The sequence below is a fragment of the Syngnathus floridae genome, chromosome 5 (assembly GCF_059516105.1).
Source record: "Syngnathus floridae isolate MCC-2025c chromosome 5, RoL_Sflo_1.0, whole genome shotgun sequence".
In the NCBI taxonomy this organism is placed as follows: Eukaryota; Metazoa; Chordata; class Actinopteri; order Syngnathiformes; family Syngnathidae; genus Syngnathus; species Syngnathus floridae.
This window is the reverse complement of record NC_142417.1, coordinates 4311688-4332754: the sequence shown is the minus strand read 5'-3', so window position 1 is coordinate 4332754 and position 21067 is coordinate 4311688. Positions and strand designations below refer to the sequence as shown.

Below are 21067 nucleotides of genomic sequence, written 5' to 3'. Positions count from 1 at the left end.
CAATTACCCCGATGACCTTTTTTTCCTTCCTTCCTGAGGTGTTTTGTGTGGGTAAGCAAACAGAGGCAGACCGCGAAGGGACACGAAGGACTACCTAACACCGTCTGCTATAAAAAAAAAAAAAAAATCATTGATTGTACGTGAACTTGTTTTGTGATGTTGTGCCCACAGTACCGCTGTCTAATGGATATTGATCTATGCTGCTCCTTTCACCCAATCATGCCATCTCATCTCACTGTTTCCTGTTCCCGATACAAAAATGTTACTCCATAAGCACAAATATTGCATTTCTGTTTTGTATTGCATTTGAATTGAAGCATATTTTTCAATACATTGTTATTCTTCGGTTTGAAATTTGAACGTATTTACTCTTCACTTTTTTTCATCAAGGCAAATAAACAATAAACACCCACCCTTACATATACACACAAGAAAAAAAAAATAGAGAAAGAACAAATGTTTTTTTGTGCTCCAAATTGGTGTTATTTAATTAGCTCTTGGCTAGGCAATACAACCACAAAGACGCTGTGCAAAGAAAGCAAACATTAAGTCGACCCTTATGATTATCTGCCAAATGAGAACTCACGCCAAAAGCCAAATCTAAAAATGAATAGGAGGATTTGTGGAAAAATACAATCACCCCTCAAATATAACATACTGATTCAAATATATTGCATGAAAGCTATAATACTGTTTTGAATGTTGTTTTTTCCAACTTGTATTGAAGCAAACAACTGGATCTTAACGGCATAACTGTCAATGATGGGAAATGGAAGGCTCATGCAGTCCTAAATCAGGGGTGTCCAAACTTTGCTCATTTTAAAATGACTTCAGCCAGAAATACACATAACAAATGCAAACTATTTGCGGATTTCACTCCTTTAAAGTTGAATTACTTTATATCGCAGGCGTCTAACAATAACCTTAAAGTTTTCTTTTCGGTGAGGACCACTGCTTGTGGCAAGGAATGAATCTGAAATGAGCTGCATGCTTTGAATGGGGCACATCTATCGCCATCTGGTGGGCAAATGTGGAAAGATATCGTCAAATAAAATTAGTTGACGTTTCAATGGAACACTTGAAACATAATTGTTCTTTTTTTGTGTTGCTTTGCCATTTACGTTCACATCGGGACAGACATGACCAAATGTTTCCTTAAAGGATGGTTTGAATGTCCGTAGAATTTCCTAAATAAACATTAAATTCAGGTCAGAATTGGCTATAAAAAACATGTGTGAATTTCGGGAGCTGAATTGTCACCGGACCCCGGCTTAGTTCTACATTCTTTCGTACCGCGGACTTTGGACACCCCTGCTCTAGAAGTGCGACATGAAATCTTAACATTTCATACTCATTTGTGACTTTCTAAAAAGTGCGAGCGTAAGCGTTGCGTAACAATGGCAAAAATCGATTACATACGTAAAACTATTTTAAAAAAAAAATCTCTTGGAACAAGATTACATATGCAGCTCATCTGGTTATTATAACGGGGGAAAAAAACGTTCATACTGCAAGGCAGTGGGCTGACTGTGTGGACTAATAGGATGAAATGAAAACAAAGTCAGAACCTGGACAACGAGGTGGGGGTTGGAGGGGGGGGGCTTGAACTGGTCCTCACTCGTCATCGCTGATGTCAGATTGCTCCTGCGGAGATACAAAGCAGCCGTGAGGGTGGCTGAGATGCGGGCACTGAGAATTCGTCTGCTGACGTGTAAGCACAGATGATTTGCGCGTCATTCTTTGAGTGCATCTGTGTGTCTTTTATCCTTTTTTTTTTTGTTCCCGTATCCATTTTTTTTTCGTTTTTACCCATTTAAAAAGAAAACCACTCAGAGATGGCTCACATGAAAAGGCATCAGAATGTGCCAAGTGTGGCGTCCAATTTATTTTGCTTGAGAACTTTCGAGTGAGCTGCTTTGAGCTGCGACCAATCAAACCCGTTGTTGACGTGTGGACAGCCGCCAGAGAGGCGTCCATGAGTCATTAGTCAGCGTATGCAGCGGTTGTTCCCGGAGGCTCATCTCCAGCACGTTGCCTTCAACGCTTCCAAATATTTGACGCATGGTGTGACAAAAGTGGCGGGTAATGAACGCGGACGTGACCAAAACAAGAGGCGAGACTGCCGGTGGATTTGTGGCGGTAATGAAGAGAAAACATCTGATAGGTTCAGCGGGGCTGAAAAGAGACACGAGCCGAGCCGGCGACACGTGGCTCGTTTCAGCCTCACAGTTCATGAACATCAAGTAGGCGTGCCCACTGTTTATGGTGGTTAAAAATGATATTTTATTATTTCTAGTCAGTCATTTATGTACAGTACACTAAAAAACAGATTTCCATCGTAAAGTCGGATTTGTTTTAAAAGATGTGATCGAATCGAACGGTTCCGCTCCTTGAATCCTTCTGTCGACATCTTGGTAACTTTGAAGGTGTTATTTGAGTTTGGACTTACATTGCCGTCCTGGTCGTCGTCGTCGCTTTCGTCGTCGCTGACAACGGGCTTGGCCTTGGCTCGGCTCTGCCTTTTTTTGCCCCGTTCTGCGCTTCCGCGAGCCTCCTTGTTCAGCTTGATCTTCACCCACACCGACTTGGCTGGAAGCCACAAATAAGGTCTTCAATTGTGAATGTAAAAAAGCGCAATCTTTAAAAACACAAACTATTATTAGACCGCTGTGGGGAAAAAGCAGACCGCGTTGAAAGCGTGACTTGTGTGTTGACGTCCCGGTCTTGTGCGGAAAGGTGACGGAGCCGCAGCTAGACTTTTATGTTTTTCTTGTCTGCAAGCAGTGTTACTCTTAGGAGGAGTCAGATGAAGTGGAGAATGACAATGAGACCTCAATGTGTATGCGTCCTCACCCTCAGCCTCTGACTCTTCCTCCTCCTCCTCCTCCTCATCTTCATCGTCCTCCGTGTCATCCTCGCTCTCCTCGTCCTTGGAGATCTTCTGCCTGGCGCTCTTGAACACCGACTGGAGCACGATGGAGTCCTCGTAGATCTTGCGGTACATGTCGGCAAAGGCGTGGCTGCTCAGTTCAACTTGATTACGACGAGGGCGTATTTTAGGATTGCGTCACACCTCTGAAGTTCGTAACCAGCCCTTATTCAAAACGCAAATGTTTATTATTTGTATATCTACGGAAACCGAAACGTTCTAAGCTCGTTTGAAAAACCCTTTCCCAGGCTTCCAACCCTAATTTGGAATCCTAACCCCATGTAACCCCGATGCTAATTTCAAACGCTTGCTTCAAAACCTAATTGGAAACTTCTATCTCAAATCCTTCTTTAAAACGGCAAGTCTTGTTTCTTTCGAAAACAATGACTCATTTCGAGCCTTGTTTTATTGCTTCTTTAATCACCAAAGCAGCAAAATGTCAACAGAGATAAGGTCAACTAAACGTGTTGCCGGGGATTTAACGCAAGCGCATTGTATTGCCAGCAAGCTCAATTTGCACCGACCTGGGATCCTTCCAGGTTGAAGGTCTGCGCGTTGTAACAGAGCAGCATGACGTCCTTCTCCAGATCTCCGACGCTGCGGTATTTATGGCTCCTGACGCGTTCCTGCCGAGCGAAGGCGCATTGATGGCTTGAGCCCGTCAAGGCCAGAAACCTTGACGCCGACATACCTTGATCTTCTTGAAGTCCACGGGCTTCCGGATCAGCTCGTAATATTCCGGTAGCTCCTTTCTGGACGGAAGCTGGACAAAGACCTCGCTAAGCTGTCTGCCAGCCCTGAAAAACAAAACAAGCAAGCTTGAAACAATATTTAAAGAAGTTGAAAGTTGGTTTGAAATTCTAACCCCGTTCTGGTCAACCCATATTAGGCCTTTTCACAATAATAATAAACATCCCGCATACATTTATAGCCTAAATTTGGAAATGACACTTTTATAATGTTAAACAAAAACTGTAAAAAATGTCTGCCTGTAGAAGAAGTCATTTTATGCATTGAACATATAAAATATCGGAATATTTTCTGCTGAATGTCGAAATTGGCATTGTACTACAAAAAGTAGTGGGGTCCCATTTCAAACCCTAATTTTAAAAATAATGTTGTAACCCAACAAATGTGGAAGTTACTTTTGCAAGCTACTTGAGGAATTCAATTAGACATATGGGACCCTTTTCTTCTCAAGGGAAATAAATGCATCAGGGCTTGAGGCGTATCCACCGGCAAACATGCCCCCCCCCCCCCCCCCCTCCTCAACACTTGGAGATGCTGCGACGCATATTCAGTCTCAGACCCCCTTGTGTCAAAATGGATGGAAACGTGAGCCCGAGGCTGTTTGCTCTGTTGGTAAAATTGATCATACTATTGATTCAACACCAAGCTGGATTATGAACGTGTGGGTGAAAAATGTAACATTTTCTTTGCTACCGTGCTCAAAGAAATCAATCAAAGTGGACTCATTGTGAGCTTTTGTCCAAACAGCCCAAGGATAGACAAGTATTAATTGTCGAACCTGATGTCGAGCATTGGAGTAGGCGCTATGGATATTTTGAATCATTATCAAGTGCGCAATTTGCTCCAACCCTCGAGGAGGTCGTCCTCACCCGTCTCTGTAGTTGATGACGGTGTCGATGATGGTGTTCATCTGCTTGGTGAGTTTGGGCGGGTTGGGCGAGAGCTTCTCGGCAGGCGGACGCCCTCGCCTCTTCTTAGCCTTGGAGCCCCAGTCCTCCCTGGCCGACGACGGCTCCTTGTCCTGCCGCCGCTTGCGTTTGCGCTTCTTCAGGCGGATCTCCTCCTCCATCTCCTCCAGGTTGCCGTCCTCGATGGCCTAACGGGGAGGTCATCATCACACAAGACTCTCGACTTTGCCAGCAGTTTAAAAACTGGGCGCCGCTCGTTACCCGCAGCCACTGTTTCTCGGTCAGCGCGTCGCTGTAGTCCACGTCCCGGCGACAGCGGGACCCTCGGCCAAACATCTTCTCCTCCTCCTCCTCGTAAGTGAGGCGCTCCACCTCGGCGTCGTCCTTGATGATCCAGGAGGGAAGCTCGTCCTCTTCCATAAGGCGTGGCTTACGTTTCGGGTTCCGGGCGTCCTCCCGCCGCCGGTCCATGTCGAAGCGCTGAGATTACACAGGAGGGTTGAGTGGAAATGCGGCAACAGGTCTTTGGTTTTAAAAAAAAAAAAAGACGTGACGCTTTCTTACCATGTACAGCTCAAACTCATCTTCATTGCGGGCGATCATCTGATTCAGGGTTTCGTCGTCGGGTACCTCATTTTCCTCCTACATGTGAAGACAACAGCGGAAAGTGATTCAACTCCCGCGAGGCATGCCGGCATGCCGTCCACATACCTCGTTCTGCTCCTCGTGCTCCAGGATGGCCTGCAGGAAGACGCGGCGCTCGTGGCTGGAGGACTTCTGGTCGAACATGCCCGCCTGGATAACCTTCTGGTCCACGTTGAGTTTGTACTTGGCGGCCGCCAGGATCTTCTCCTCCACGCTGTTGACGGTGCAGAGGCGCAGCACGCGCACCTCGTTCTGCTGGCCGATGCGGTGAGCGCGATCTTGCGCCTGGAGGTCCTGAAAACGAGACGCGGCTTTTTGATTTGTCTCAGAACAATTAGCAATCGCTCCAGAAGATGGACCGCATTTTAGTCTCATGTTAAGATGTAGAGTGAAGTTGCAATGGTTGCTCAAACAACCCAACTGACCTGATGGGGGTTCCAGTCGCTGTCAAAGATGACGACGGTGTCAGCAGCCTGCAGATTGAGTCCGAGGCCGCCAGCCCGGGTGCTGAGCAGGAAGATGAAGTACTGCGACCCCGGCTCATTGAATTTCTTCAGCAGCAAGGCTCGGTCGTCCGACTTGGTGGTTCCTGGAAAAATGAAAGGACCAAATTAGTCTCGGGTTGCATTTGAAAAGGCAAAATGTGATCAACCCTTTTTTTTTTAAATCAATTACCCCAGGCATGCCTCACATAAATATGTTAATTTCTCTTCTATTCCAGGAAGAAAAGCTGTTTACTGAGTCTTTTAATGACGCTGGTTATCATGACAATACAACTCGACATCCAGCCGTACTCGGTTATTTAATAGTTGCCAATATGAATATGATGAAAACATATCAGCCTTCTACTTGTGGACGTCAAGCACAAAGAAAGCATTTTCCTCAGCATTTGAATGTCACTTATTATCATGATAATACATATTTACATCCAACTATACACCGGAAGGAATTAATTAGTTGCATATATTAAATAATGAAAAGCTATCAAGTTGTGACTTGCAACAATATATGAGCAAACGTGATTAGTTTTCGCAGCTCAGCCATCAGTCAAAGCCTGCTATGACAGGGTGACAAGAAATTGGATGACGGCTCGGCCATGTATAATATATGATGTTGTCCTATATAGCATTATGTACCTGGAGCAGCTTAACCCTATTCCAAAATGTGCCTGTCATTGAGATTTTGTCTTTTCCACTTTGTTAACTTATTGTTGATAAGATTAGAAATCTTTTGACATGATTATTGTCTTTTGTGGATTAATCTTACCGTCTAGACGCAAATACTGAAAGTTACGGTAGCCAAAGTAGTCCTCCAAGATGGTCATAAGTGTGGTCATCTGGCAGAAGAGCAGAACCCGGTGATTGGTGGCCTGCAGCTTTGGCAGGATGCGGTCCAAGAGCTCAAACTTCCCAGATGCTCGGTACAGGTCGGGCCTGCGTTGGGAACGGACGGCGCAATTACTGACAAACAAGATGAATGCGGTTCCGCTTGAAAAGCGAAGCTACAACTCCGCTGGGATTCACAAGGAAGCAGCACACACACTTCCCATCCTGTTAGAACGCTCTGATGCAGAGGCAATGGATACACAGGCAGTAACCGCTCGCCAATTACGGCAGAGACGTCGATAATCGCCAATTATCGCTGCACTGTGCTAATAAGCTGTAGACAACACTTGGCAAATTACAAGCACACAACGTTGGCTTCACATCAAATGATTAGCTTTTGTCAACAGCGGCTAGACAAAAAAAAAAATAAAAAAAGCAATTTTTTTTATTCGGTCCAACTTACCCACTGATGATGCCGTTGGAGTAGCCCAAATGCTCAGCAAATGACTCCTACGGTAGAGAATGAAACGATCAATGATCGAGCGGCTCCACTTTGGGTCAATTAGCTCAGCTCAGATCGCTCTAAATGAGCTCATAAATGTCACTCACCTCGATATGTTGGAACATGTACGGGTGGTTGCAGATTTTCTTCAGCTGCATGATGGTGTTCATAAGGGTCTTCGCTCCCCCTTTACCCTGAAACCAAAAGAAAAGCAAATGTGTGACGTGCAGAAGTAACTGCCAATCAAGGGGGGGCTCAACGTGTTTGTACCTTCTTGTCTTTCTCCGAGCCATCGGTGAGGAGGATTCCCTTTTGCATGTGCCGGTACAAGACCTTCTGTATGGCGGACATGTCGCATTTGATAACATACTCCACCTGTGCAGAAGGTGACGAGAAAAATCCTCATATGAATGTCATTCCGCCCACTGTACTCCAAAGTGTGAAGCTCTATTTAATGTCGTAACTAGAAATCCATGAAAATTGAATGAAGAGCAGTTGATAAATTTCCCCCCGCGTACACGGCTTGTTGTCGATGCTTCGGGGAGGGAGAGATCGCATAATGAGAAAAAATAATGAATTACTATTTAATTATTTTGAGGTTAGAACCCCACTGTGACATGTTTACAAATTCCTTAAGTTCCTTCCTGCTTTCAAAAAATATTTAGAAAAACAGCTCGGGGAAACTCAACTTTTTGGTGTTTCCAATTAATCACTTTTAGTCCCACAGTTATATGTGTTAAAAAAAAAAAGACTTAAACATTGAAGGCATATGCATAATTTAAAGAAGAAATGCAGTAGCCTGAGGAAGTCTGCTAAAGCAGATAAAAGCCAAACTAAGATCCACATTTGTAAATGAATTGCTTGTGTCAATATGACGTGAGAAAATGATCGTGAGTTGTAATCAAATTTAATTGTTGCTGAAAGGATTGAAGCACTGAAATTTGGTTGATTAGCATTAAGATAAATGGCCCTTCTTTGCAATTGTTTGCTTGTTTTCAATCATTCTTTTTGTTCCGTTTTTGTTTTGTTCTCTTTTGTTTACCAGTAAACCAACTGGGAGTGAGAAACTACCTGAAGCCTCTTTTTAGATCCAAAACACCCGAAGATCAAGAAAAAAAACGTACTTGCTGATGAATTATTTTGGTGCTACAACACCACTGTGAGAAGTTCAAAAAAAACTTTTTTTTGCTCATTCCTGCAATCACTCCAAGGGAGGTGCAGCATCTTGAGAAGACTGCAGATTAATTTTAGATTGCTAACAAGGTGGGGTTTTTTTTTTGGTGTTAGACTCCACTGTGATGTGTTTCTCAAACTTGCAGCGACTTTGAAGCTTCTCACCTTCTCTGGCAGCTGAGACTCCACCTCCTTCTTCAGGCGGCGCAGCAAAAAAGGGCGGAGAACCTTGTGCAGACGTCGAATAATCAAAATGGTCTCCTCCTCGTTGAGGTCCACCTGAACAAAGTCCAGAACGATAAAGAGTGACCTAGCAACCGCAATAGCGCACGGGGCCCGGTTGCAAACGACATCACGAGGACACCAAATTGAAGGTGCGTACCCTCTCGCCCGTCATGGCGAAGGGGGCGTTGAACCACTGCTCAAAGGTGCTGCAGCTCTTGAAGATGGTGGGCAGCAGGAAGTTGAGCAGCGCCCACAGCTCGGGCAGCTTGTTCTGCAGTGGCGTGCCGGTGAGTAGCAGGCGGCGCGGCGCCACGTAGTGCGTGTTCAGCACTTGGGTCAGCTTGCAGTGGTGGTTCTTCATGCGGTGGCCTTCATCCACTATCATGTACTTCCAACGGATCTGGGAAAGTATTATACGGCAAGGACAGAAATAAAGTTCATAAGTCTCCAGAAGTACATTACGAGGATGAAACTTTTTTAACACTGTTTACAGCAGAGTAAGTATGAGATGAAAAGTCGATAGAGTGCGACATTATTTCAAGGTTGGTGTGATAGCGTTCTCCTTGGCGGTTATAATGCCATTATCAATACCCTTCTCCCACCAAGAAAATGGACTCTTGGGCTCCACATAACATCTGGCATTTAACAAACACCCCACATATCAAAGGGGCGTATCGACAAAGCCGTCAGAGAAGCGCCGCGGACGTTGCATGAGCCATCTCCAAAAAAGAAGCGGGGCCCGCATTCATTTTGGAGTGCGGCGCACCGCTCGATAAATCAATGACGGCACTTACAGTCATGTTGAACTTGCATCGGGCCCGTCTTGGAATTGGAGAAAGAAATGATAACAGCGCCTTATCTGCTTTGAGAGAGTCACTCCAGTGATCTCCCACGGCCAATTTGCTTGCAAGGGAGCAAACAGACAAAGCTCCGAACAGACAAGGTTGGGGCTAAGGGACTTTTTGAAACTCTTGTTGTTAACATTTAGGGAACCTTTACCATCCAACGCTCCACTGTGAGGAAAAATGTGCCATGAAGTCTAGAAAATGTTGAAAAAAAAAAAAATCGAGCCAATTGGTGTTGCTGGTGTTATAGGTTAGCAGCTAGCTTAAGCTAACGGGTTGCCGGAGGCTCCTCCACAGTTGTCATGTTGTTGTGTGAAGCATTTATTAAACGCAGCAGCACATTCATTCAGTTTGAGTCCGTGCTCCCTGATAATTTCTGTATACGTCCACAATGCTCGCCATTCCAACATATTACGGACGCCCGAATAACACAACACACTCACAAATGGAAGTAACGGCGAGCGGCTCTGAAAATTGGGGCATCCAGGGAAGACGTGGCGTGGAGCTTTTTGTAAGAAAGCTAGCTTGCTAACTGCTCACTGTGCTAGTAGATATTGGCCAAGTAATTCTGATTAACTCATTGTAATTGCACCAGATAGCTACTGAGGCTAACAGAGGCAATACGTTCTTGTAGTGGAGCAAAACAAAAGGTCATTTGAGGTCAAAAGAGGTCTCACCTTGGCCAGGATGTGCTTGTCCTTGATGATGTACTCGTAGGTGGTCAGCAAAACGTTGAACTTGCCGCTGCGAAGTTGCGGCACGAGTCCCCGGCGTAGTCCGGGGGTACCCTTTGGGTGAGGAAAAGTTTTTTTTGTAACAACAAACAAAACAAAAAACAAAAAAAGTTTTTTACCTTGTAGGCAATTTTGACCACGGATGGAGCCCACTTGTCAAGCTCGTAGATCCAGTTGGATAAAGTCCTGAAAGCCAGAAAATCGAGGAGAATTAAATAGACGCAAGCAAGAAGCAGTGAGTCAAAATATTGCTTGCTATTGGAGACTTTTGGAAGGTTTTCAAAACTGGCTGTCTGGTCTGATCCCTTCACAAAGGCGGAAAAGCGTAATTACTTCAGTGCATATTAAAAGATTACATCGGAGTTTTAATCTGCCAAAACAGTAATTACGAAAGACAGCGTGGTCTTCTGTTGTCTGCACACCCTGGGGTCCAAGTTTAAGACTGAAACACTGGCAGAATAAATCTTATTTTACTATAGTCAATAAAAGGTTGACGCAGACGTCAAAGAAACACAGTTGTACTTTGACAACTATGCAGACAAACCTGTTTTGGGTTTGAATATTGATAAAAAAAAAAAACTATATTTACAAATTCATTAAAGAGAATCTGTTCTGTGTTGTGATTGGTCACTTTCAGGGTTCAGGGGTATGACGGGTCAATCGTCTAAAAACTTAGAATTGGCACTAAGCATTTTGTAAACAGGCTAATTAAGTCAAAGGCTTCTGTGGACATCAGGAGCATTACATAGGATGTGAGCATTAGGAAGCTCCTGTTTCATATTTGTATGCTAATTAGGCTAAGGCGTGCATCCAAATCAGCAAGCTGCTCGTGCGCCGTCTAAGGATTTGAAAGGATTAATGGTGAGCAAAAAACAACCAGAGATAAATTGCTGATTTCGTTCAGTCCAATCAAAGACTGAGAAGCTTGTTTGTTTTATAAAAGCGCGTTTTAACCTTGTGAAGTTTCGCACCGCTGCAGCTCTGATGCCAAGTGTTGCTAATCCAGCAGCTGCGTTGAATACCAATTTGCAGCGCTAGTTTCTTTAAAAATATCGACCCATTCATCATGGCTGACGCTTATCTGCGCTTGTGTAGTCGCCGCAAGATGTAAAGTCAAAAAGTGCGCAAGTATTCATTAGCCGCAATCGGATTTCACGCTACTGGAATTTAAAAAAAAAAAAATGTGGACGAAATAACATTATGTCGTATCTAAGAGGAAATGTGACATCATCTTTGGTCAAATTGGGATTTGCATGCTTGCAACCAGAGGCTTCAAATGAGGGTTTAGAATTTAAATTTAGGATTTCAAACCTGGAGTGTTATTATTATTATTTTTTTAAAACAAGGTTAGTTACTTTCAAATTAACGTTTCAAGATAGAGTTAATACTTCAAATTCACACTTGCGATATTTGAGTTTCAAGTTCGGGTTTTGAACTAGGTTAGTGTTTGGATCTTATTTCTAGGCATTTCCACTAACGCTGTGTTTGATTTGTAAGGAATTGCAAGGAGTGCACGAATTCCATTACACTCCACTTTCAGTCTCGCCCTCCTGCTTTACTTCACTTAATCCTCCGATTCAGTGCCGCAAGTATGAGAAATGCCTTTTGGACAAAAAGCCAGTTCAAGTACTGACGAGAGAGGCACGATGATGAGATAGGGCCCGTTGAGTCTCTTGCGTTCCATCAGGTACGTGATGAGGGCGATGGTTTGGATGGTCTTGCCCAGGCCCATTTCGTCTGCCAGGATGCCGTTTAAGTTGTTGTTGTACAGCGACACCATCCACTCCAGGCCTTGAATCTGAACACGAGAGACGCAAAAGTGTTGACGTACTTGTTAACGCAAACGACAACAAAACGTGTTTGTTTGGAGGGCGTGCTGAGCATGAAAGCGAGAGCAGCCTTTGGAAATATCAAATAGTGGAAAGAACAAAGTGGAGGCGTGGCCATCTGAATCGCAAATTAGAGCAAATCGGCTCCCTTCCCAGATGACTAACTTGTGCATCCTGAATAAATAAAGCCGCTTAGCACACAACAGCTGGAGAAAATAGAGCAAATGCTCATTTGCTGGAAACGTGAGGCCGAAAGGTCTTAAACGAGGACAGTGCATCTGACAGAACAGGAACGGGAATAATGATGATTGTTTGCAAAGGCTTTTCCGAGAATACAGTTTGTCTGAAGTCGACCGACTTTTCTCTGAGCAGAAAAAGACTCGGGTGGTTTGTACAAAGGCTTAAATGGGCCTTATCTCCAGTCCAGCCGAGCTGAGCCAGTGTCCCTTACAAGTTCAACGGCGATGCCACCCGCCCCGCCCCGCCCTCCTCTATCCGCACGCCCTCCTGCACTCCAAGTTGATCTTGGCAGCAGGATAATCTTGCCTCAAAAATGAACTTCAACCTCAAGGGACGAGTAGTCTGAAATGGACAAAATGTTCCAACGGGATCCTAGCCACTGTGTTTTATTCATTTTTCTCCTGTGATTGTGTTAGCTGTCAAAAATGCGGAGCGCCGTGTGCTTTTAATTGGCCGGCGGTCTCGCTGTGAGCCGACATTGCGCTCTGCCCTTTTGATGATCGGAATCCAACCCCTCCTCGCTGTCTGGCATCCCCCACTATCTCCTCATTGTCTCCGAGGGGCCAAGCGTCGCAGCCTTCATTACGGGGTCGTGCTTGACTACCTTAGAAGATGAAATGCCAACGCAACAGCGATATTAAAAATAAAAAAAACATTTGCCGCGGTTATGTTTACGGATGACGGTTAGCATGACAACATCCATTTGCCCGTCAAAATCTGGTCGGAAGCATATTAAGATGAGAACCAGGCAAAGGGAAATGGGAACAAAAATAGGGAGAAGAAAGAACTTCTTAAACAGGGAGGGCGGACTCATGCTGGTCTCCCAACGATGTCACTGGGCGCTGTTTCAAAAAAGTGCCCACACAACCTGTCACTTGATTGTGAGTTCACCGAGAAGCTGCACGCACATACCTGGTAGTGTTTGAGCGAGCCGTTGATCAGGAGAGACGACTGCTTCTCCACCCTCTCGATGACGGCGTGGGCCACGCCGTAGTAGGACTGCAGGCTGGCCTCGTCTGTCGGCACGCTGTACTCGTCATCCACGTCTTGTTTGGATGATCTGAATGTGTGTGTAATTCAACATCAGACTCCCGTGCATTGTTATTCAGTACTTGTTAAGAAAAGAAGCAGTACAGACTCGATAATGTGCTTGGCCTCTTCGACGGGATCTTCTATGGTCTTGTCATTTTCGCCCTTGGCCGTCTCTCCTTCCTCCTTGAGACATAAAATAATACGTTTTGAGGACCCGCCAGAGTATATTTATTACAAGAAGTATGTTTGACGTGGAGGACCGCATTGAGTGTGGATTGCTGAAATGTGTACGGCTACAGCCCCCTAGTGGATTACAAGCGTGAGATTGTATTGTGAGGATTTTGAGTGTGGGATTTTGTTTGATGATGTACCATGAGATTTTTCTAACCTTGGCTTAATAAAGAAATAACGCACTAGCTAGGCCGTCTTGTTTCTGTTTCTGTGTGTGTATAAACCAAATAACCTTCCATAATAATCGCATTGCATTGACAACTCACTGACCTCCTCCTCAAACTCAGAGCCGCTCTCCTCGCTGTCCGACCTTGGCGCAACTTCGTACCTGTGGTGAGTACGAAAAGCTAACAGTTAAACGAAAGCTTCTAACATTGTATCGCTGAGCGGAGACATCTCAAAACTAAAGGCGAAAAGCAGAATGGGTCTTCTCACCCGGGGTTCATTTCGAGCCAGGCTTCCAGCTGGCTGGATTTGGGCGCCTCCGTACCCTGCAAAACTTTGCCCGTCTCCGTCTGGATGACCTTGACGGGCAGCTCGCTCATCTGGCTGCTCTCGTCCATGGGCTGCAAACACACCACAAAGAGAAACAAGTTTTGTCACTTAGGTCTTCTACTCTACCCGTGACGATTAAGTGCTAAAATAGATCATCCGCAGATCATAAAAAAATGTAAAGTTCCCCTGTACACTGACCATAATTATTGAGACACTGGCCAACATTTTTATTTGACCTACATAAATAGACAACCGCATTAAAAAAAAATAAAAATAAAGAGGTGCTTTGTGAAATGGCCCGCGAGTGAGTGCTGACATTGTTTAGCCAGTCAAAACATTTTGGCAGTTTTTTCCTCCAGAGTGGGTGAACACCTCCCGACTTACCTCCCCATCAGGTCCGATGGCACTTGTTCCTTCACCACCTTCTCCGTCAACCTTCTAGATAAGGAGCGCATTGGCGTCATTCAACAATTTAGCTCATAATTTGGAATTGTCTCACGGTACGTCCGTACCGCCTTCTTCTTCTTCTTCCGTCGCTTCTTCTCCTTTGCCGCCTGCGCAGCTTTGTGCTCATACACCAGGGTGGTGAGGTTGGCCACGTACTCGTCCGTCTGCTGCAGTAGGTAAGCCAAACGCTTGTCCTTCTTCTGGTCGATGAGTTTTCGATAGCCCTCCTCATCCTCCGCCTGCGATGCAAACCATTGCAAGAGACCTTATTTCTTAACCAAATTCAAGTTTCACTACAATTTCAGACAGTTTTGCACATTTTTATCACTGCTGCTTTGTACTTTGGCATGCAAATGTGAATATTTAAAATTTATATGTGTTCTCCTTGTTGCCGCTAAACTTTCAGGTTCAGGACCACTGTGATCTTAGTAAAAAAAAAAATCAAAATCAAAATAATAATCTGGAGTCCTGTACAGTACAACATATTGGAGTAACTTAAAGTTGTTACCATAAGTCTCCTCATTCGCTCCTTCTCGATCCTCTCAGTCTCTTTCTTCTGCTCCCGCTCCGTGTTGGTGTGCCAAGTGGCGATGGCTCGTGTGAGCTTCTGCATTTTCCCCGACATGGAGCGGTGGTACTCCTTGAAGTCTTTGGCATGCTGGAGGATACTGTTAAGGTATTCCTGGGGGAAGAAAAAAAAAATATATATATTTTTTTTTTTAAATCTGTGAGACACCTTGGCTTTCATGTGTTAATTTTTTTCTGTTTCCAACCTGGTGTTTCTGCCGGCGCTTTTTCTCCTGCTCCAACTTCTGCTGCTTCTCCAGCTTCTCTGTCATGCGTGCCTCCCGTAGTGTCTGCCGCTTGCTGCGGCGGTACGCCTTGGAGTTGAGGGCCGTTTCCAGGGTAGTGTCCCGCCGCATGCACGCCACCACGTCCTGTCTCAGCTAGCGAGAGAGGCATATGACAGTCCGTACAATATTTCCGGGAAGAATTCACGATCCGGATCTTTGGTACAGTTAAGACATTATCTAAAGAATTTCTTATTGTTTATTAAAATTATAAAATTGATCTGCACACTGAAGGAAGGACAACTTAATAATTGTAGTCTTACTTTTTAAGCACAAGTGGAAATGCAAAAAGTTCTTCTGTATTATATATATATATACGTATAGCTAAATAAACATGCAAATTCAGCACAAACCTGCCGCTGGAAGTTGAGAAGCCGCAGTGCCTTGAGCTCCACCGTGGCCTTGTTCCTCAGGTCGGGCGGAAGGGAGCCCGGCAGACTCTCCAGCTCTTGGATACGATGTGCAATCCGAGCCTGCAGCCTGGTGGACGTCATTATCGAAGTGATTCGTGGAAACTAATCGATGTGTTTAGGGCTACAAAGCACAGTCCTTTTACCTGTACTCCCTCTCTTGTAGGATGCCCACCGGGTCCAGGCCCTGTGGCTTCTGAATGGGTGTGACGCGGTTCTGCTTCTGCTGCATCTGCAGCATGGGGGACACTTGCTGGCCCGCCGGTTGAGGGGCCACGGAGCCGCCCGGCAGGGGCCCGGCTGGCAAGGAGGCAGCCTGGGGAGGCGCGGGCGACGGGCGACCGCCGCTCACAGGGGGGAGGTGCTTGGGGGCGCCGGCTTGATTGTCGCCGCCTTGGCCTGGAGAAGAGGAAGCTTAGTGACTGTGTTGTCTACTTTTTGTCTGGAATTTCTTAGTTTTGGGTCAGTAAAAATGACATTTTTGAAACGAGGCATTATGATTTGAGTTTCATCTTTTTGTGCTGTTTGGAACGAAAGTAAAAAAAAAAAACCGAACCCAGAAAAAAAACCTTTCCTGTCTTATTTAATTGATACGTGTTGTGGACGTCATCAAATGAGCACGTATTTCAAAGAATTGACCTCAGCTTGCTGTCAAATAGAAGAGTGTGACGCAAGACGATACACTGAAGTTTCGTCAGCTTCAAATTCGATTTTATGACGACATATGGAATAAAAAGGGTGAGTTCTATTTCACCGCACTGCTCACTTTTTTAAGTATTTACTGATATGTCTAATTTTGCTGTAGACAGGCAGGTTTGCTTTCAGCAGACAGATACAAGAGAAGTGCAAATGTGCCTTTTACATCTGTATCTAATATCCTTTTTTGTATTGAACTCACCCATTTGCGAGGGAGCAAAAAACAAAGTAAGCAGAGAGGCAAAAAAAAAAAAAAAATCAATCAGTTTCTGTCGAGAAAATGTGTATCTGAGCTTTAATCGATCTTTTGCAGTGTTTTCAGTCGCCAGGTAAAATGACAGAGTTAGCCTCACTATCCTAAAAGTTGGGTTGCATCCTTTTCCAATACATACCATCGAGCCAAGGTTTGGGCCCTGCACCTTGATTGTGTCCTTGCATGGCCGGAGTGGGGCACGGACTGGACTGGGCTCCACCCAAAGGTGCCATTGGCATGCCTTTGGACCAAAACACATGTTCAAATGTTGGTTAAAAAACTGCAGATTTTCAAGCAACTAAATATAGAACAAAATCATCGTTAACAGTAACAAGTTGTTTTTTTTTTTGTTTTTTTTTAACAACTTCAATTATTCTCTTGATAGCGCGTCGGTGGCACGTTTTTCAAATGTGGTATCGTTCGTACCTTGAGGTCTGTTGTAAGGACTACCACTCGCCGCCTGTTGCTGCTGCTGTTGCTGCATTGTGGGTAGGCTCCTCTTTCCTTGCACGGCCAGTTGGAGGTTCTCGGGCAACGGCTGCCCGCGCCCCAACACCTTGTACGCCAGGATCTGAGCCCGGAGCTGCTGCAGCTGGGCCTGACTGAATGCCGATGGCCCACGGCCTTGCTGGCCCATGCCGGACATGTTGGGTACCATGCCACCGCCGCCGCCTCCTCCTCCTCCTGCTTGCGGGTCCATGGGCATCATGGGGCCCGGCTGGGAGGGGGGCATGTGGGGTGGCGTGGGTCCTCCGCTCCCGGACATGGGACTGGACACGTGCTCATGTACGCCCATTGGTGAAGGATGGGGGGACATGTAGCCTAAATTAGAAATGAAAGTTCAGAGACCAGAGATTGGAGAATTGTGGTTAAACTTGAATTAAAATAAAAAAACACAGTTGAAATTTACCCTGGCCATGCTGGTCCATTGGGCTCTGTGGGGGGCCCATGCCGCTGTGGAGAGATCTCATGCCCACGCCTTTCATGTGCCCAAAGTGCATCGTGTCCGCCATTGCCTTGTCGTTCATTCCCTCCATGGGCTGAAAAAGCAAAAGCAACGATATTGATATAAGACTATGCTACAGCAGAAGTTGGAAAATGGCCATTTTATTTCACGATTTCACACGCAGTATGAATTAAATGAATGGTGCCATGTCTACCTTGTGCATAGAATACATCATGTCTTGCGAGAAGTCACTCTGCCCCTGTCCCTGCATGCCGTGGGCCGCATTGGGCGTTCCGGGCCCGGGGCTAGGTCCCATCATACTGTGAACTGAGCCGGGTGACGGGTCCGGTCCGGGGCTGGGGCCCAGGATGGGGCCGGGTGAAAGGCCCGCACCCGGGGAAGGGCCAGGATGGGACATACCACCTGACGGGTCAGAAGGAGTGGACATGGACTGGAACACCGGATGATAGGCAGCAGGCCGTCTTTAGGGAAGAAAATAGATTTAAATGCCACTAAGAATCTAGTCAAAATCTGGGCAGTCATAAACTCGAATAGAACCCAAGTTCTACAAGCTAAAAACCTTTCAATGCTAACAAGCTATATGACAGTAATAATTCATAATAGTGATCAAATAACTCTTATTAAAATAACCAAATACATATCAATTTTGAGACTCTTATACATTACATGCATACATTAAGTCCTCTATTTAGAGTCAGTTTCATTACATATTATTAGCCCTCCATTTAAAGTCACTTAAAAAAGGGTAGCCCTCCATTTTGAATCAATTCTAACGCTATACAATTTAAGTCATTACGTCATAGGTGAGCCATTGACATAACCTTTCTAATTCTTAACATATTTACCCCACTCCCTTCCATTAACAAACTCTGACACTGGTATTGGTGATTAAAAAAATAATAAAATAATAATTTTAAAAAATACCTTTTTTAACGGGGGTGGAGGGGGGCGGGGTTGGCGGCACTTACCTACTTTATCATTCCAGCATTTTCTATTTAGCTATCAAAAAGCGCCAAGTGTGCCTGCTCCACATTCCAGCAAGTAAGTGGCAACGTTTTTATATACCCTTCGCGCTGACCACCACACAAGTCAATTTATTAAATAAAAATATTATTTTAACAGGAGCATCGTGAGCTTTTTGCTCCCGGGGCCGTTCATGTCAAAGCAACACATTTGAAGTGGACTCTTGATTGGATCATGGCTTCCCCTGGTAAAAAAAAAAAACGGTGGCCAACATGGCGGAACGTCACTTGTGGTATCAAAGTCGAGACAGTGAGCAGACCTCCAGGTAACTACGCACGGCTCAGTCACAAATATATTATTGATGTCCACCATTGCGGTGTTTTGGGTCGTTTTCTGGCTGACACACACCCCCTTCGAACCCTCGTTCGTGCGGCTAAGCTAACGCTAAGCTAGGAGGCTAATGAGCTAGCTCGTTCTGATTCTGTGGTGTAGACTCTCTCCCCCTCTCTCTCCCTCTTGCAAAGCGAGCGGGTCAGAAAAGTTTTGACAGCAACGAGCACCGCGACACGGTTAAAAACACAACGCACACGGCGACAAGCCCCCCATGCCCCCCGCCACGCGGAGATCATTTACCTCTCGGCCGAAGTGAAAGTGGCACACGGCAGCAGAAAAAAAACAATCTAATGTTTCTCTAAAATATGACTGCAGTCGTCAAATTCACTCCCCCTCCGTGCTGTTTTGCTGACATATTTAAAGTTGAGCTCGTTGGCGCGGTCGTGCATTGGCTGGATGCACAGGATGTCCCGGCTTTTTTCTTCTCCACTCTTCCCTATTGGCTCCGGTGCCTTGTCGGTCGTCGTGTCTTCTTTCTGGGTGTGTTTTGGATTGTACTGTACAACTACTGTAATGTTTCAACATTGTGGTGTATTAAAGGGAAAAGACGTTTAAATTAAAAATGGCATCGACCAGTTTGTATGCAAAAGATTTTTCGACCTACAAATGACGTTGTAAATTGGTTAAACAAGCTTTATATAATTGACAGTGCTTTCTTGCCCCCCCCCCTACCGACTTGTGTGAGGTTCTTACATTGACCACAAGGGGGAAGCAACACCTAGCACTTGTTCTTTAAAGCTATTTACGCTATTGAAAGAAGTCGGGGACAAAAGTGCCACATTAATATATAATAATGATAATAATAATTTAAAAATACAAAAACAAAGTGAAGAAATAATCTTTTTTTTAAAATTGTATAATCGCATCTATGTATTGTGGTATCCATGTGTTGGGGGTATGCCTTTAAGAGGCGTAGCCTAATAGTGACATCAAGAGCTGGAAAGTTGTTGGCTTGTGAGTCTGCATTAAAAAAAAGTTTGTCTGTATTATTCCCGTGATGGTCGGTCGGTAATGACTTCAAATAAACATGCATAACCATTTGACTGGAACATAGAAGAAAAATAATTTGGTGTCGATTGACATTTTTACAAATAGGATCTACTGCAATGAAATTTTGAAACCATTTGTTGCGCAGACCAAAATATAATTGTATATATATATGTATATAATTTATGTATATATTTGTATATGTTTATAAAGTGGTTTGTAAGTTAACCCCTGTAAACTTGCTTTCATATTCATTCATGGTTCCTTTATTTTAGAAAAACTTGCACATTAAATCTCTGTCGTAATTTTGAGGAAACTTAGATAATTCTCAAAATGGTTTAGTCGTAGATTGTTGACTCATATCGAGGATTGGTGGGAAGCATAAGACGGTGGTTGTGATTACTACTGTACCTCAAGCCGCAATCCGGCCCGGAATCATTAGATTGGACACCAGTACATTCAAAGCACCCCATCCTGACACAGACGTTCATTTGAATATCTTGCCTCAATTAACAAAAGCTATTTAATCTCTGATCTTGGTTTCCAGCCTCTCGGGCCCAACCGGCCTTTTCTTATTGGGCCATCCGCACAGGAAGCGGATGTAAATGCTAACCAAATAAACTAAGCCAAGTCACCTTGCGGCCCGTGATGCCACTCGGGTCCGGCGAGCCAGGAAAAGGCTCGGCCGCAATCATTTGGCAGTGAAAGGCCGGGCGGTTGCGGCGGGGCAGTCACCTTGAAAAAGGCTCCAGTGGACCAGTCAGTGGCGTGACAATTTATTTAAATACCAAACCTCTTCAAAGGCCGTCACGCTCACAAAAGCCCAGTGGCACGACCGTTCACCCCCTCTCAACATCATATAAGAATCCAATTAAATATTGTCTATACTGAATAGGCATGAAGTACTTTACCTTTAAATCCATTTCAGATTTTAGCATGACCCCCTTGCATTTTTGTGTATTCTGTATTTTGTTATATTTGCATCCTGTACATGTCATCGGAATACTTTTCCACGTTTATATTATGTGTATCAAATATTTGTGCATTTTCTACCCAATATTTTGTTCTTGTTTCTAATGTTCAATGTCAACAAACATTCATGTATTTTTTTTATTAATTATGTATTTTTCATATGTTCACACACACAAAACACACTGGTCGTCTGCAGGTGTACGCAAACAAGGGTGCGGCCCTCATTTATTTAGAGATGAGCCACAATTGGTGGTGAAGCTTTTTT

At 44.7% G+C, this 21067-nt stretch overlaps 1 protein-coding gene and 1 long non-coding RNA gene across 4 annotated transcripts in view; one reads left to right on the top strand and one right to left on the bottom strand.

Annotated features, from left to right (window-relative positions):
- Positions 1-457: 457 nt before the first annotated feature.
- Positions 458-19274, bottom strand: smarca2 (SWI/SNF related BAF chromatin remodeling complex subunit ATPase 2). Its single transcript, XM_088375349.1, has 34 exons — positions 19084-19274; positions 17681-17948; positions 17431-17560; positions 16947-17342; positions 16660-16761; positions 15718-15970; positions 15515-15641; positions 15084-15257; positions 14819-14992; positions 14376-14549; positions 14248-14301; positions 13804-13934; positions 13639-13696; positions 13244-13320; positions 13018-13165; positions 11671-11834; positions 10156-10222; positions 9980-10090; positions 8615-8857; positions 8398-8511; positions 7330-7434; positions 7167-7253; positions 7021-7067; positions 6499-6665; positions 5658-5821; positions 5299-5526; positions 5152-5229; positions 4849-5067; positions 4549-4775; positions 3621-3726; positions 3454-3555; positions 2854-2992; positions 2450-2589; positions 458-1644 (listed from the first exon to the last, which is right to left on the bottom strand). Exons 2-34 carry the CDS (start codon positions 17912-17914, stop codon positions 1615-1617), a joined length of 4770 nt encoding a protein of 1589 aa, XP_088231475.1. The 5' UTR covers positions 17915-17948; positions 19084-19274; the 3' UTR covers positions 458-1614.
- LOC148397603 (uncharacterized) overlaps positions 18430-21067 on the top strand; it is a 28117-nt gene continuing 25479 nt past the window's right edge. For all 3 annotated transcript variants that reach the window (XR_015858524.1, XR_015858523.1, XR_015858522.1), the window contains exons 1-2: positions 18430-18528; positions 18610-18775. This is a non-coding gene — a long non-coding RNA (uncharacterized LOC148397603). The remainder of the gene's footprint in view (positions 18529-18609; positions 18776-21067) is intronic.